Source organism: Anopheles coustani, chromosome 2, assembly GCF_943734705.1.
Source record: "Anopheles coustani chromosome 2, idAnoCousDA_361_x.2, whole genome shotgun sequence".
Taxonomy (NCBI): domain Eukaryota; kingdom Metazoa; phylum Arthropoda; class Insecta; order Diptera; family Culicidae; genus Anopheles; species Anopheles coustani.
Window position 1 is genome coordinate 64,152,440 of NC_071289.1, and position 18,577 is coordinate 64,171,016.

General features: G+C 44.7%; 1 protein-coding gene across 1 annotated transcript in view; it reads right to left on the minus strand.

Moving 5' to 3' along the window:
• Window positions 1–2,852: 2,852 nt before the first annotated feature.
• LOC131264816 (leucine-rich repeat-containing protein let-4-like) overlaps window positions 2,853–18,577 on the minus strand; it is a 45,996-nt gene continuing 30,271 nt past the window's right edge. Inside the window, exon 4 of the mRNA XM_058267083.1 lies at window positions 2,853–2,858. Within this exon, the coding sequence (XP_058123066.1) occupies window positions 2,853–2,858 (6 nt within the window). The remainder of the gene's footprint in view (window positions 2,859–18,577) is intronic.

The following is an 18,577-nucleotide window of genomic DNA, read 5'->3' on the forward strand; positions in this document are numbered from 1 at the left end:
AAAAGAAACCGACCGACATTAACGTTACGCCGCAACAGTTGGGACCGTCGCTGTTGTGACCATCCAAAGGCAACTCTAGATTCCATCGAACCGATAGTGCGGCTCGGTGGGAGTATCTAAGCGGTTCAAACGGACCGCCATCACAGTGACATGTTGGTGTGGTTTCGTGAAACTAACGCATCCCACTGCAGCATGGAAATGTATCCATCCATTTGGCAAACCCTAGATCGAGAAGTCTGTCCTTCCTGGACCGCTAAGTACCTGCCGCCATTTGGGCAGTGGCAGATCGGAATTTAGATACAGAGATGCCGTACCGAGGCGACGCAAGTGACGTTCAGTAGTGACGTGGAAAGGTCTGGGAGTCACCAAAGACGGGCGATGTGGATAAGGTCAAGAGATGGAACGAGCCGCAAAGGTTTCGTTTGCAGACGAAAAGGGAGAAGTGATCGTTAAATGTCAGTTCTTAAAGGGTGAGACCATTTCGTCTAGCGATCTTTTTTATATTTGACAAATCAAGCCTTCTAAAATATGCTAGCCAGCTTTTCAATACTTGAAAGTAATTACAGAATAATTAGCAACGCGCCCCGTGCAATTTTTATCAAAGAATACGATGCACTATGTTCATTTAGTGTTTGCATAACATTTACTACAAAATAAACTAATCATTTTCACTAAAAACCTCAAAATCCCAGCGTGAAATATGATTTCAAGCACGCCATGCGCATCATTTTGACAAATTGAACCGTGCAGCCATTTTTATCGCACACAGCAAAGTCGCCTGGAATAGACACTACCGCGATTTCCATTTAACCATGACCCTTTTGGAAATCGAGAGTGACGAACGCCAAACGGACCAGTACCGGATGGCGATTGCATTGGAAATGAATATGCAACATGCTGGCATTATGGTTTCAGGATAAGAAGTGTTAAGCGGAGGTTGGCTGAGCGATGGCATGTCTGCGAAGAGAGTGCATTGATAGATTTAAGGCCCTCAGGCCTAAATTGCCTCATGGTGGGTTGAAGGATTTCAATCAGACAGAAAAAAGAGGGATCCATCGGATGAAATCACTTCTTATTTGATACGACACACTAACATCACTGTTTGATGCGGTTTTGTCTTCAAAAACAGGAAGGAACGGACAAAAGCCAATCTTTTCGTCGCGCATAGACGGGGTTCCGGGTACTGTTCGTTATTAATCCACTCGGTCGTATATTTGTGTGTCGTTAATGAGTTGAACCAGAAACGAAATAAGACCGACATGATGCCGTGCAATCTGAACCTCCCAAAATCTGGGGCCGCGGCTCTTTTGCGTTCGAAATAAGATTACGGAGCGACAGTTGAGCCATCAAACGACCAACTGCGAAATGGCCGTCACACGGGCGCATCCCCCTCCGCACCGGAAACCGTGTTCGGGTTTCGGGTATGGAAGGTATTTCAAGATGTGTCACCCGCCGGACGCGATGGTCATAAAACGGGCGATTTAACGATCGTCCGGATGGGGACGCCCGCGAGCTAAAACGTTCGTATATCCAACGAATCGCTGCGATGTTTTTTCCTCCACTTTGCTTTTATCAACTGCATCCATTTAACGACTGGAGTGGTTGGGATTTTATTTCTTGTGACTCCGGGTTGTAAATTATCGAGGAGTTTGTGTTTCTGAGCTTGGTCTTACCTGTGAGCTGGACGGAATTCCCGGGGGTGGGCGTTTTGCCCGGCCGGAACGGGTGCGTGGTGGAAGCCGGGATATAACCGCGCGGATCATCCATTAGCACGCTGTAATCACGCGGACTTCCGGTTGCCGAAGGTGGAGCGGGCGATGGCGCAGCAGGCAGTGATGAAGTCGATGTGGGAGATGATCCAGCAGCACCAGAACCACCACCAGCAACAGCAGCAGCAGCAGCAGCACCGGCACCAACATCGGGAGGGTTCTGGCCAACGTGCGTCCCATTTACGCCGGAGTTCCGGTCCGGTGGGGTGGTGTTATGGTGAAGCTGATCGGAGAAGTTCGTCGCACCGTCGAGCGCCGCCTGGCTGCTGTTGAACTCCTTGAACCGCCGATAGAACTCGACGTCCACGGCGTCCACCTGGACGTGGGATCGCTTCCGGGGCGCCTTGCCATAGCGCGATGCGTTCAGGTGGTTGCGCAGGTAGTGGCGCATGGCCGTCAGGGTGAGGTTGAATAGGTCGGGCCGGTTCTCCTCCACGGAGTCCGCCCCGGGGGCGCTTCCGAGGGCTGCGTCAGCTCTCCGGTGGCCATGTTGCTGTTTCTGCTGCTGCTGCTGCTGCTGGTCGAGCAAAGATGGCGCTGCTGCTGCTGCTGCTGGATGCTGCTGAACGATGGTGGTGGATGATGTTGGCGGCGACCAGACGAGACCGTGTTGATCGCCGGTGGATTCGAAGTGTTTCTGTGCCCCCGATGGCACCGCTAGGGAACTCGCCGACGAGAGCAGTGAAGTCAGCAGCATCAGTATGAGCCCGTACGCTCGGCTGGCCCCCGCGGCACCACTGGACACATTCTGGGGGGCCACTGCGACGACCGGTGTTCACCGCGATGGTGACCCACTACCACCACAGCTACCCGCTGAGGCAACGATGCACAACACCATATCGCCCCGCGCACACCCCGCACACACCGCACCACACTCTGGACAATTTCTTCACACTTTCTTTCTCTTCACTTCGTAACTTCCAATAACTTTCCCAAATGAACTTCCAACTATGATCGAATATCTAAGCTCACTACTTTTCGAATCTACTCCAGTGACGAGTTGACTAAAAATTTTCTCGGGTCATGTAACACATACACACACACACACACCGCCTACGCTTGTTTTTCGCACTTGTTGTGCCCTTAAACCTGCAAAAAATCAAATAGAGTGAAAAACGGGTTAATTAATTGAACAACATGAAAGAAAACAATCAGGAAACATTTTCTGAAGTAACTAAAGTTGTGTAATTCATATTCAGATTCATGAATCTGAATGATTCTTTGCATTTTGGAGATTCATGAATCTTTTGATGAGAGATCCCAAAGAAACAAAGATGCATCCTAAAGAAACATCAACCGATGAACATTTATGAGCACAAAATGGGTTAAAGGACAACTTTTTTTTGGATTCGTGACAGATCCTGGAGAGATTCATGAAGATTCATTAAGGTTTCGAAAGATTCATAAACGTTTGAAGATCGCATAAGATTCATGAATCCATTTGAATGAATCTTAGGAGAAAGATGTATATGAATGAATCTCGCCAAAAGATTCATAAGGCACAACACTAGAACTAACATATGTTTCAACCTAGTAGAAAATTGATTGATATAAATCCCATAATATTGAAACACTATAGAGTCAACTTTAAAAACTTCAATAGAAATGGAAAAAGGAAGAAAGATTTTTTATTTTATTTCTACAATGTTACACTGGCAAACACCGAAATTGAAAACAGTTGATTCAAAAGCAAAATTGATTGAAATATAAATATTAATGTAAACATAAACCTAGATGAATTTGGATTTTTAAGGTTTTCCATATTTTGAAACTAAATGATCTACTTTTGATTCAACTCAATCAGTGCTCTAATATGAAGATGATTTGCATTTCTAGAAATTAAGAAATAATTAACGCTACATGATGTATCCATAAATTTAAAAAAATATCAGCCACTAAGCTAAGGCAGAGGATTTTGTGGAGTTTCTAAAATGTCATTGATTTTCCTCAAAACCACGTCCCCCGCTCGATCAGCTTTTCCACCAACGGACGCCTACCACGTTTCGATCGGTTTCAATTATAGCAACGCCCTATCGCGTTGATCGAAACTGGTCTCGTTCCGTTCCCGTTTGGATTTTCTTTTTCCTTATCCTCCTGTCACCAAACCCTTGGGGGAGGGGTTGGGGGCGCGGGAAATCAAGCACTTAAAATACCACTTGTACGTTTGATTTACTACCAACTTAGTGGTCACTACACGCCGGGGAAGAAACGCAAACACACACATTTCCTCTCGAGCGACCAGAACGTTTCCCGAAGCGCTTGTTGGCGTTGAAGCGCGGGAAAAGCAAAGAAAAAAAACCCTAACCCACCAATGCTCGACCTATCAACTATCCTAGGTTCGGTGCCGCCAGGCTGGCCGAAAATTCGCATCGGCACCTCATCATAATCGTGTCGGCCGGCCGACTTTCGATCGACGGCAGGCCGCCGGACGGATTCGGACCATTTTTCGGACAGTAAAGAAGGTAGAAGGTGGGGGGAGGGAGGAAGTCGCGTCGTACAAGAAAATATATATTTATATTTAGCTCTCATTTTTCTCTGAGTGATGACATTTGCAGGATATTGTGAATCTTTTTTTCCTTCGGCTCTTTTTTTAAATTTTGTGCTAAAGTCACCGAGACGGTGAAGGGAGCGGTTGCGCGAGGGGGAAAGCGACACACCGTGAATCGAAGGATCGAGGGACGGTCGAGGATGTGTGCCAACCGAACCGGATACATAATTATGACTTCGGTTCGCTTCCATCGCCGGCCGAGTCGCCGCTAAAACTGTCCGGCCGGTGAAATGTCGAAATTGATTGAGATCCCGCGCGCTGCTCGGCGCGTAAGGTTACTTGCACGGATCTCTGCTTCTACATCGCGTTGGGTGGACTTTTATTTTCTTTTTCGGCTAGCTTCATTTTTTATTTATTTTTTTCACGAAATGAGACGAAAGTGTAACACGTGCAGCGTGGTATGGAAGCTGGGTATGTGTTTTTCTTTTCTTGTTATGCTGCCGCAACAGAAAGGGCAGAGAGAGGGAAAGGGAACGAGAGAGCGAAGAGAGGTTTCAGAAGATTTCCCGATGCCGCTCGACACGTTCGGCTACGCACTATCAGCCGGCCGATTGTCTCCCATCGTCTGGTCCGGGTCTCGGCTGCTGGCTGGTGAATCCCGTCAAAACAAACGCAACTGCGCATGTGCACAGCAACAAAAAAAAAGGGAAAAACATCATACACACACCGACGAAAACAACCAGCACCAGATTCCACGAGAAAGGCGAGATGAAATGAAAAAGAGCCCATACGAAAAACAACAAAATCTTTAAAATAAAAGATCAGTGCCACAACTTTGGTGAGATTTTTGAACGACCTTTTTTTTTAAATCTTTCTCCCCCGTCCGTCTTATTCCTTCCATTGGTTCCATTTTACCACCCCTTGCCCTGGCCGTTATGTTTCGGCGACCATTTTTTGCTCGTTTCTAGGTGAAAATAATATGAAAGAGAATTTTTCTGTAAATCCTCCTTGAGGGAAAAATAACGTTCTTTAAATAGACCGGACTGGTTGGCGCGTCGATCTCGCTTGGTGGTGAGAAAGGAGAGAAGCTCGCCCAGTGAGCGTTGCGCCTCGGGAGGAATGCAATGGTGGGGACGGGCGAAGTGAAAGCGGGCGGCTTCCCTCTTTCTCCACGCTGTCTCCCCGTAACGCTACCAGCCCAGTTGTTGGAGTTGGAGCCCTAGGGGCGACCCCAGCACGCGGCACTCTCCGTTGCTAGGGTGCGGAAAATTCTCTAGCTCCAGCACGAGCAGCTCGCCGGGCGATCGGAGAGTGTGTGTGAATGTTCCCGCGAGTTTCCCCGACCCAAGTGTGTCTGGCAGTGTTTGTTTTCCCCGCAGGTTTCTGCGATTTGAAAGATGGTTATATTTCGAAAACTTACCTTGAAGCTCTATCGCAAGTGGAGTGTCGGAAAGAAAGCAAAATTAAACACACACTTCCGCACGACGAACAGAGATAGGGTTAGGTTTGTTTGTCACCTTCTAGCTTCCTTCTGTCACCGGTGAGGATTTGATAAACACTGCTCGCCGCAAGCATACCCTCACCGTAACCAATTGTAACGCGCCACGTAGGCCACAAAAATAAATGAACAATTCACCCTCAAAAAAACTGCCATCCCGCGACACACGCCGGACACACACTCTCACACGAAGCGCATCGGTACGGTGTGGCGACAACGAGCTGCAAATGCAACGAGCGACCACGACAACTACGCCGACGATGGTGGCGGTAACGCACGGAATCTGCTGCAGTCGATTCAACTGGCCGCGCAACCGGTGCAAGTGCATCCACTATTTTGCATATGAAATGCGAATTATAGCCTTCCGCTCCGGCTGCCGCTCGCTACGGGCCGCCCGGTCCCCGGCGAATGATGCAAACGCACCGCTACGTACACTCACTTGGTACCGTAACAGCCCCACACTGGGACCGTTGTGTTGCCCGCTGCTGTTGGGGCCGCTTTTTCGGCATTTTCACAAGACTCACGAGGTCTAATAATAAACCGCGACTCGACAAAGATGGCAACTCGCGACAACTCGCACGACGATGGCAACACAGAAATGGCCCTGTCGGTTCCCGTTCCCTCCCGAAGTTGGGGTTTCCGGCGGCGCCACGTTAAATCCTTACTGCCCGCCGGTTGGCGCGGGAAAACCCGGGCGCGGATCGAATCGATCCTTCCGGATCCGTTGGCCGCTGGTGGCGGTACTTTCTCACACACAAAAACCGAACCCGTTTTGCTTCTGTCGGCACCGAAAAGGAAACACCCCGCGACGGTAGGAGTAAACCCAACCGAACCGATTTCATATCACCTCGATACTGGCGCGGAAAAGCACATGTGTAGGATAACTGCGTGTTGCGTGTGCTCGCGTGTGTTTGTGTGTGTGTTTGGATTTGAGCGTATTGGGGAACTATGGTAGTGCGAAGATGCAGTAGTGAGAGCAATCTCATCCCACGGCTAGCATCGCGAAAACACGCGGTTGTGAGACGTGAGACGTGACCAACTCGCACGCACACAACCGCCGCACGCCGCTATTCGCGCCCTACTCACACACGCGACGAACGCACGTCAAATAGTCATGGCCGCCGTCGCACAGCATCCACTACCCACGGTACAGGACGTCAGTAAGCACTCCCCGCGTCCCGCCCATCACCGTCTCGAAACGAACCGACCGTTATGTTGTGTCCTCACGCAACCGTTAGCTCCGCACTACTGATCGTCTAGTGCTGGCGGACGCTCTCGCTGCACTCATCCACGCACTATAGGCAAACGGCGGGGTGAAAAGTCAAAAGGTCAACTTTGTTTACGAACTAAATCTATAGAAAATATGTTTTCTCTTGCTGCAGTATGAAACTAACAAATAATATGAAATAATATGTATAGGTAAAGTAAAGATTTATGAAAGTCTATGCTGATATTTGTAGAAAACAGCTAATGAGTACAATTTAAAACATTGGTTGGTGTTGTAGGGATTAAGAGGGATATGAAGAGGGACAGAGGTAGATAGAAAGAAAAAGAGAGGGAAGTATGATGTATGTATGATCAAGCTTTGAAGAAAAATAAATTAGTCAGTTGAGTTAGAACTGTCAGCTAGAACACCTATAAAGTTAGAGTGCGACGTTTTAAATTAGTCCGAAAATCGAATTCCCTTCCGCCGGTCACTACATATATGATCGATTTGAAAAGCCATTTTTTGTTTAATCCTGGAAAAACTTTTGAAATAATTGCCTGCAATTAAAAATACCTCTTAACTTTTTCAATATTCTTAACCATCTGCCAATCATACAATACGCCCAACATTAATGGTTTATGGTTAACATTAAGTTATGTTATAACATTTTAAGAAATTTTGAAACAAAAGGTTTGCTATGAAAATAGTACGAATGCAATTGTTTTATCAGGTTTAATTTAGTATGGTAAATGATAAACACACTTGGCGTCTCCATTATGTTGACGCACTGGTGACTTTGATTGTAAAATGAATCATAAAACATAATAAATTCCAAGTATTGCAGAAACGTTTATTAACCGCAACCCTTCAGCATCGTTCATTCTATATCAGTGACCGACAAAGTTTCTCCATTACCACCAGGCGCCTCCATCAAAAACTACTATCTCCTATATTTCTAATGCTTTAACATGGTTCACCTTTAGAAAAGCCATAAGTTGATTGAAAATTGTCAGTATTTGATAATTGCATTCAGATGAACACAAAATAAGGTAACTTATAGCTTACGCGAAGGCCGAACGCGAATCACTTGTAATCAAATTGAAAGTTAAAAACAAAATTTTACTCTTTACCAATGTGCGGGAAAATCAAAAAACCTTATTTTATTGCATTCATTAAAATTCGAAAAAGATGTTGGAACGGTTAGAGTGAGAATTGTTGGATTTGGTTCATGTCACTGATGGCCTCTGTTCTACCCATAGTGTAACGCCATCGCGATGGTACCAATTTTATTACGCGCTGCGTGTTGATGTTTATTTTTATTTATTCGCTTCATTAATATTTCACTCTACTCTGGTAACGGTTTGCGAAAGTTTGTTGCTGATGTGAGAGTGGACTCTTCGCGATCGAGGACTTAGTGGAAGGATTTGCTGCAATTGTTTTACAAAGTTTTCGACGATGCGATACAACCGCTTCTATTTGTCTCAACCAACTATGGTTTGATCAAATTAGAAGCATAATTATTGTTCTCGAAGTTAAAGCATTAAAAGCGTTTTTCGAAAATTTTATTTTAAGTTTATACCCTTCAAAGCAAAATACTATTTTTTCTAAAATAGAGAGCGCAGCATAGCGCCGAAAGTGAGAAAGCGAATGGACAGCCCATCTCACCGGCTGTTTCTCATGCTCTTAGCTCTGCTCACTGCGAATGGAATTTCCCACTTCCCGATCATTCAGATCTCGCTGCTGAACCATTCGTGTATTATTCCGTTATCTTTAAACTATCAACTCGTAGCTCCTTGCGGATGTGATGTTCCTTCGCTCACACACTTCTATAATTTAACTATCGTTTGTCGGGACATAGCTACTGATTAGGACCCAAAAGTTAAGCCACAATTATGACACATGTGTTTACGGTGGTCTTATTTAGTACCGACCAGCACGAGTTCGTTAAATTTGAATCCCTTGCAGCATACCTATCCTGATCCATTGGCAAACGCACAAATCGGACTTTTCTGATCGTTCTGGTTGAACCTCAATTTGCTACAATTCTTTTTCATGTCTTTATACTTATCATTCTGCTTAGTGGTTGTCAATCAGGCTACATACTAAGTATCCCTCCGGTCGATAACATGTTAGCAAGAATTTTCAGTCCAACCTCTATCATCCACTAACAAAACACTTTCCATCAACATCAAAATAACACCTTTGTATCAATATGTCGTTTAGAAGAACGTAGATACAAATAACTTTCTTTCTACAAACCCATTTTACATGAACACATACATGAACACAAATGTTATTTTTGAAAACTAGAAACTGAACATTTATGTCAGAATTACCAGAACATAGTTTTGAAATGCGTTACAAGAATATTTTAAATATATAAAGAGGTACTTTATTATTGACATGCAAGTGTCTTTGTAATGTATATCAAAGTTCAAATTAAATGTATAGAAACGTCTTGAACGCATTCAATATCACTCATGCTTTAGTCACGAATAGCTAAAGTAACATTTCCCCCATAATTCAATATCCACTGCACAACTGGATCTACTTTCCATGTGGACGAATTACATGGCCGGCAATAATTTCCCAGTGGAAACCTGTGCACCATGACCTCATCTGCGTTAGACCGCTGCGTTCGGAAAGCCGTCCAAAAGATGATTATTCTGGCGGTTCAAAACCGCAACATGCCCGACAAAACCAAAACCACATTAGGCAGCTCCAGTCTGGTGTGTCTGTGCGTTCCCAGCTATCCTGAGGTGGGGGCGGAAAGGAACCATGGTGAGAGGTAAAATTGATTATTGCCAGCTCGTGACAGGCCCATGACGAAGATAGCTGCACCGCGTGTCGGCCGGAGAGGATGGGGAGGTGGCCCGGCAGAGTCGGCATAAAGCAGCTGACGACCGCCAAAACCGGTCGTACGCGATGGAAACCGGGAAATGGCAGGACCAACGATGGTCGCGTTGTGGCACTGGTGGACAGGGAGGCGGAGACGGTTGACGGTCACGAGCCACGAGGCAGTTGACGTTTCGAGGCATGTCTAGCCGCTGTCTAGACGCCGAGATACTTCACGGTGCACGTCGCTGCTCACTGCCTACGCCCTGTCGTCTTACCGCGTTTGCATGCTTGTTTTGGCCATTGTTCAGGGCACACAAACACACATACACATGCATATACATCAACCGTGGTTCAACCGAAGGGAAAGGCTCGTCTCGGCCGTGTCTCGCATGCAGTTGACGCTAGACACGGTGTTCGTGTCCCCATGCTAGGCGTACGAACAGTTGAAGCCTACAAGCGCTTGCCAAGTCTATTCGAGCTCAGTGGGCTGCACAACTGCACCAAGTCCTACCCCATCCGTCCCAGCGGAATGTCCCACAGGGCTGTGTCTGGTGTGCATATCAATGTCACCGCAGCAGTGGCAGAATTCGGATCTGGGAGGCGATTGTTTACTATCCTGGCGGCGTAGTTCCTAGCCTACAAACGTTTTTCGATGACGATGTTGCCGACGAGTTTGGATGCTTTTCACTTACATCCTCGCACTTGCTGAACCGTAAGATATCCTACCCGTGGCCTTGGAAGAATCCCCAAAGCGGATATGGCTTACGTTTCCTCCAGGTTGTTGATGTTGCCGGCAGGACTTTCGTGAACCCGAGCAAATGCGCACACCAGAATGCAGATTGCAAATTGCACTCGTAAGTTTGGCCTTGCAGACCAGACTCCATGGAGCTTGTAGGCTTCGCACCAACGCACACCGGTTTTGGGGCCGAACAAGACATGTAAAATATGGGCATTGTCGAGACAAGCTATCGGAGTCATTACTCACGCGTACACGTGCAATGGGCACCGGTTTTTCCGAACGACGTAAAAAAAGTAAACCGAGCAGCCCTGAGACAACCTAACAAATTGTGTAGGTTTTACCATCGTCCTGCAGCCAACGCGATACACCGTCCTCAGTCTGCCTTAGACCGCCACGAGATCCTACCCCGAGACCCAGCAGACGGCTTGACGCCGGTCTGGAAAAATTCCCGAAGTTACCGACGCCCGGCGTTGGCAAGGACGCATTATTGATATTGTTTGCTATCCGTGTTTCCGTGTGGCCAGGGCGAAGGGAAGTTATGCGTCGTACCCGGAACCCACGCACGTTTGCCACACGCGTACACACTTTGGTACGCGTGGGACGGCGGCCGAATTGGTAACGGAATGAAGCCATTTCGTTGTGCACTTGTGGACGTCTGCTTTCTTGAAAAGGGGATAGGGGTGAGGAAATATGTTCACGACCCAAAGTTCCACCGGTTCGCGGTGCGGGTGCTTAATGGAGCAATTTGTCGTGCGAGCAGTTTTTCGGGTGGTATTTTATCGACGACGCATTTGCGACCTTTCGGATGTATTAAAAATGACTCAGCGTGAGTGCGTGCCTGGACGCAAAAGAAAAGAAACTTCTCCACGATTCAGCAATCGGACAACGGGTTTCTGTACATTGCAAAAGTTTTTATAGCTCTTTCCAGTCATTGATGACCATCGCCAACCAGTTTAATGTATTTGGCCTAGTAGGTGGACAATAATGCATGATTTGGGAATCCGTTTTAGTGGAAAAGTGAAACTCTTTTTACTCATTACGTCAAGGGTCAAATATCACATGAATAATACCCCCCCCCCCCCCCCCCCCACCAACACCGCCCCTAAATCAAAATCGTTTTTCCATCTTTTGTAGGAAGATGTACCTAAAAGTATGCAAAGGATGATACAAATTCCGTTAGGTGAACCGTTTGAATTTGATGACTCCAGGTCTTTGACTACATTTGATGTTGACTACAGATTATGGTTGTACTGGATACATGAAGTCTCTCATGCATAACTCACATGAGGTTAAGAAAATTCGGCTACGCAATTAACTAACGGGTAAAAGGGGGGCTCACGGGCCTTCACAAATTTATACCAAAGAACGCTGTGCTCGCTGCGGGCGCACCTCCGTTTCATACTCATTTCTTCAGTCGAGTGCATTGGTTTATGCTGTCCATCTTGTGCAGTTTAACCGATTAGTTCAAACTACTACAGCTTCTAACGGAAATTCTAAGATATTCAAATTGAATAGATGTGTCATCTTCATCAAAGATTGCATGATCTTCAGGTACAAACGTAGAAAAATATGGTGACGATGCGATGGGGAGGATGCCTAATTTGAGAATTTACCTGAAATCGCCATTTATACCCTAATTAGACGAGGAATGTATCCGATTTTCTTTCGACTGGAATTTATATGTCAAAGTGGCGATTTGTTTACTTATTGCTTTGTTGTTTGCAACGGATTTTGTTCGTTACTCAAGGATGAACAATAAGCTAAATTCAAACATGAAAATGATCAAATAACTGCAAAACCCTTTTTATGGAACTTTACGTTATTACACGAGCGGACATTATTTTTATGTCCAACGCCCTGCCAGAGCCTACTTTGGCAGTAAAAGTCTGGAAAAATATGGCAGATAAATTCCTTGTCTAATAAGGGTATTTGAAGAAAGATGAAGAAAATTTTCTAGAATGTATGTACGATAACATTCAAGATCAACTGTAGGGGAACGTAGCGCATGTTGCATACCTTTAGGCGTTTACCACAAAGCACCGATTTTCGTTGAGTTTGTTTAACCGCTTTCATAAAAATTGGTTTACAATGAATTGGAATGGTTTGCAGCTTTGAAAGTGAAAGTAATATGTTCTAAATCTATTTGATAAACCTTACGATACACCATCTTGGTAAGTTTTAGCTTTGTACCCTATCCTGAATGAGTTTGTTCATCATCTTTACACCACCTGGAGTTTTCGTTGATTTTCCCCGAATGGCGACGATCAAAGCTTCACAATTCGCTCAGATTCACATCTACATAATCATAATAATTGTGTACGTTCCATCCTAACGACGTCCGGGTGTGCAGCACATCCACAGTCGGCCGAGACGTTAGGTCGAAAGTTAATTTCCTCTGTGTTTCGATAGCGTCTCGGCGGACGTGCCGTTCGGGCCGACTCCATCCAGTTTCCAACCCAAACCTGAAATTTGATTAAAACAATCCATTAGCCGACCGTTACACGTTTAGCATTCTCGGCATGTTTGCACCGTTTCGCCAGACGCGAAACGTTTTCCCAATCCGGAGCCAGGTGTTTCCGGTGCCAGACGAACGCGGCCAGTCGGAGATTGTTCCAGTCTTCCACCCACGGAACCTGTCCAGGATGATGCTTGCGTTGCCAGACGGATGGTCTCTCGGTGGGTGTTCCACCGGCATTCCGTAACGTTTGGGTCCTCTGCGTATGTGTGTGTGTGTTTGTGTGTGTTTGTCTGTCTCCCAACCTCGTCGCATCCGTGGCGTTGGCTTTCCATCGAAATCAATTGTCTTCGATGGTAGACTTTACTTTCGCCGTCCTTTACTCGCATGCTCACCTCGACCTCGGTTTTCTGCACATCGCAGCCTGGCTAACGGATGGATTTGAGGCAAATGTCTAGTCACGATAAATTTTCACTCGAAAATCCGCGCGTCTCAACGCCACTGGAAGTTGCGCATCTCGTCTTGCATTCATACACACCAAAGACAATCAAAACATTGGGAGATAAATAAACGTTCCATCGACTAGCGTAAGGATGGCGAACAATTTCTCCGCAGCACAGCATTCCATTTGGAAAATTATTCGGCGAATCGTATCAAGCTGCGCCTCTCCGGATGGGACCCCGCGTATAGTAGTTTTCCCATTCAACAGATGTTTTGATTCTACTGTAGAAGTAGAAGCGAAAGTATCGGGAAAACCAGACAACGTGATGATCTTTCAATGAAGACTGGTAGCTCTACCTTTTTCAGACAGAAAACAGAAGACACCCGTCTGAATCGTGTAGAGGTGAAAATCTCCAGGGATTTCCATTTGTAATCAATCGTCTATTTGGTTTGTCCTGGCGAGTGGCACGGGATTTGAATATTAAGCTCTAGTGCGAGGCGGTCTTTAGCGAATCAAAACATCCGTTTAATTGATTGGCGTGCAATGGAAGTGTGTGTTTCTTTTGTAAAAGGAAAACAAGGTATATTCAATTACGTAAGACTACTGAATGAAAATGAAAGAAACATTTTTAACCACTTTGAAATAAGCTACTCACCTTAGTTTTTTTTAAGTTCATTTTGTAAGAAAATACTATTTGCATAGCATCACTTTTTCAACCCATAATCATTGCCTCCAATTGTAAAAATAGCGGCATATAGATACAAATTATTTTGAAGTGAAATTTAAAACTCTATGAACTAAATTTCGGGGCAATGTTATGCAAAGGTATCTCACTCGGGAAAATAGAATAACTGATATTCAAAAATGATACGTCTAAGCAATGGAATGTTGAATTCTCTTCAATACCATAATAAAATTTAACTAGAACAAAGAAGAGATATTAAACTACACGTAGTTACATAAACTAAGAATTATTTCACAGACACAGACAAACAGACAATACAAAAATCTCATTCATGCATTATTGAAAACGTCTTTGTAACAGCATACTTCCAAGTGACCATCCAGACTTGAACGAATATTTCAAAACACTTTTAATCATGGTTTATCTATGTTGTCCAAGATGTCCACGATTGACCTTGAACTATCTGCCTAATGTGCAATTAAAAGAGGACCGGTAGCCGTTGGGTTCGACAGATCCTTCCCACCAAGTCCTCAATGTCGAGTTGTGAGTTCACAACCCCTTGATTGTTTTGTGTGTATCATCGTAACATGGGCAGCACAGCATCATCTGGAAACTTTCTACTGCCGATGGCTGCATGCTATGTTGCTTGAATGTACTCTTCATCTCGCTGACTCCTTTCTTCCGTTTCGTTCACCGGCAAAGTTCATGTCGTCTGCCATTATTTATTTACCTCCGACGGTCGGGCGAAGGACGATCCGAGGTCGGGCCGTGGGCATCAGCAGCTCGATTGGCATGGTTCTAACACCAGCACGCCCATCTCGGCGGTCGTAACGTCACTGAACGAAGGTCTTGCTAGCTCAGGCCACTGCCACCGAGAGACAAGAGCGTTCTCGCGCCGTGCTGGATTGCCGGGACATTTACATCATTACGCCGTCGAGCGAATATAAATGGCAGCATTATACACCGCAAAGCGCCAGGCAATGAATCGGATGAAGCGAAACCCGGCATGGGATCGTCACACTTTCCCGCAACAGCCAGCCAAGCGCCTGAAATCATCGTTCACGCTTCGCTGCAGCTGTCGAAGCAGCGTAAGAACCGAGAAAAGAGCATTCGACCGTTCCGGCAGGCTAAGCAACCACCTAAGCAGCTAAGCTCTCCATCATAACTCACCGGTATCATCTGCCGACCCACCATGCTTCGATTGGCCCATCCACCCAGCACTCCTCACCATCGGTTGGTGGTGGAGTGACTTTTCTGCGAAACTGAAGGATCATTCGTACGAACCCCGGGAAAGTAGTCCCAAGGCAGCCCAGAAATGTGTCCCTCGCAGAGCTTCTTCACCAGCCGTAATGGTGACGCGCAAGGAGAAGCACGTAAAGATGGATAGGACCCCCGAGGAAGGGGGCTGGTGTGTAATCGACATATGCGAGTCACATGTGCATTTGACAGGCCAGGTGGTCGATTCGTGGGAGGACTTTATGGGATTACACTTTCACTCGCTGGTGTCGCTTGAATGAGTTCATCGCGAACTTCGGAATGGATTTCTGCTATATTTGTACGACCAAATCGTCTGTATCGTTGCTAATAAACAGATATCTACATAAGTGGCTGGTATCTATTTCTGATACTTCTCGAATCTCTAAATATGCGACACCAATAAGGCAACACTTAAACGACTTCCAGTTCTACTCTCAGCGACATGTATTTATTAAAAACCTCCAGAATTGGTAAAGGAAAAAAATACCGAAGCTAACAAAAATATGTTCCAGAGAAGCAGAGGCCGCGGAGACTCAGAGAATCTTAGACATAATAAACTACCGAAATAATAAGTCACTTATATTTTTCATTTATGGATATGGACAGCCAGCAAGATTAAACAAGGTCTTTAGTTAGATTTTTGGTATACTTTAATAGTGCTAAACATTGCTAAATTTCAAACATATTTCAAACATATTGCGCGACCTTGCAAAATCAAAAGGCCCATGGTATATTTTTGCACTTTATATAAAATATTCTTTACTTTCAAAAGGATAGATTTGACCGCGAAAAACAACGAAGAAAATAATGAATTTATTGATGAAAATGATTAAAAACGAAGTTTCCATTACAAAATTAATATGCCGTCTAGGTTTAAGATTCGGGGGCCGTAATGAACAGCATGATTTGGATAGTTGGAGAAATGTATTTACTTGTTTGAATGACTTTGGTGAATATGATGTATAAAAGCTACATACATAAAACCATGCAAATAGCGTTATAGAAAATAACTTTGGGTAATGGAATATTAACTAATGATTCAAAATCACTATATGAGTTATCTGTTAATTATATCGTACAGAAGTGGTTTTGTAAGTTAAGAAAAATCAATCAATTGTTTGCCCTTCACGAATCACGCATTTGCCCTTGAAGACAATCGTTTCACCATTACGAAGGCAAGTTAATCTAAAACGGCTTCATACTCAAATGATCTTCAATCGAGATCAAATGTCGTTAGGCCTGGAAACTTCTCCCACACCGCCAATCATCATTTATCTTCTGTGGGCGAGCCAAAGTCCTCCTGGCAACACAATAATTGTTGACCCAGCGCAGGGACAAAGAAAGCGTGTTTCTTATTCAGTTCTTGCTTGGCCTGCTGCTCTGGAAACCCAAACTCGTTCTTGTGGTTGTTAAATCATGGTGGCTGCTTTGGCAGGGGCTCTACTCTGGATTTGGCGATCGAGCGACAGAGCTAAATGCCGAAAACTATAAACCGCGCCGCCCACGGCGTAGAGGATGGTCAGTTACTAAGCCCACCAACGATCTGTAGCTCCGATAGACAGTTCCGTTACATCTACAAACGTGAATCGCTACAACAGTTAACCCTTGAGTGCCGTAAGCACAGATATCCCTGAAGTGCGAGTAGAAAATAATGTTTGACATTTTGAAACTATTTCAAAGCGACACGTGGGTACTTTATGATGGTTACCATACGAGTAACAATTCATTTTTTTTACAAGTAGACTTCTCAATTGCGCAACGTTGCGTATGAAAGGAAATTTTTTGCGAGTATACCCATACAAAAAAAAAGTCTTTATAATGAGTATAATAAAACATGCTTCTAATTTTCACATCTCTCGAATTAGCTAAACTTAAATGAACCTCCTAGAATCACACATCTAAATTAATCTGTTTATTTTTTTTTGTGATCGAGTAATATTTTTTTTTAAACAAACATTCCATTCAACATCTTGTTTCCATCAGTTTTATGGCTGGACGATGTGTAAACTCATGTAATATCTTTAATACGTTAAACAGTAACCTTGTATACGTAAACCTTTAGAAATAATGTGTCTGATACCGTCTATTATTCAAGAATGTTGACACTAAAAGATCTGATGCCTTCAGTTTCCCCCATCCAATTTTACAGATGTCTATGTCTATTTGACGCAGCAAACCTTCGACCAGCTGTTAATTTGTATAAAGCTTTCATGTTCCTGACACGATGTGCCACTCCAAACGGTACTTAGCATCAGTGTACCATTGAATAGTTGTTTCTTAAATTTCATCGCATTGTCACAGCTTGTTGGGTTGCCGGCCATCATTAACCCTACCGTAGGAAAGAGTTGAAACACGTTCGAAGGCACGCTGGTCAGTCGGTTATTTCCCAGAGAAATGGAACGTAAACTCGGAAAGGTACATCCTGTGAAATTCACCTTAACAAGCTCATTGTCGTTAACATGCAGTACTCTTAGCGCATCGTGCTTGAGCGGACTTGAGGACGATAGGGATGCGATCATATTATGATCCAAACTCAAATAGCCTAACTTCTTCGCTTGCCGTATGGAAGACAGATCCACGCGCGTTAATTTATTCGCTCCTAAATCCAGTGTCTCCAGTGAAGGATAGTTGGTGAAATTTTGTGGAATGGAGGATAAATTATTACTTCGCAAGGAAAACGCATGGAGCACAGGAAACAACACCGCTTGTGGTTGAAAAGATGTCAGACGGTTGTTGCTTAACATCAACTCCTCCAGTGCCAATAACTTTACTTGGGTTGTACTTTCAACCCATATGATTTGATTGTTAATCAAGTACAACACGGAAAGATTTGCTATTTGAACAAAGAATGACATATCCACGGTGGTAAGTCGATTATTTGCAATATTAAGAGTTTTAATGCTAACAGTATGGTTTGTGCCGACTAGAAGATTGATTTTGTTGTCGCTTAAGTCCATGCGTGAGATCCTCTGTGTACTGGAGAACGATGCAAGTGTAAATTGAGTGAACTGATTTTCCGGAGCTTGTAGCCAATTTAGTTTTGCAAGGTATTTCAATCCATGAGGAATCTCTCTTAGAGGAGATTTGGATATGTACAATTTCTGTAAGTGGTTATTAGGCTGGATCAGGATCTCCTCCAGCACGGGCGCATCCGCAATGACAACAGATTCGGCTTCATCATTTCGAGATATGTAGAATG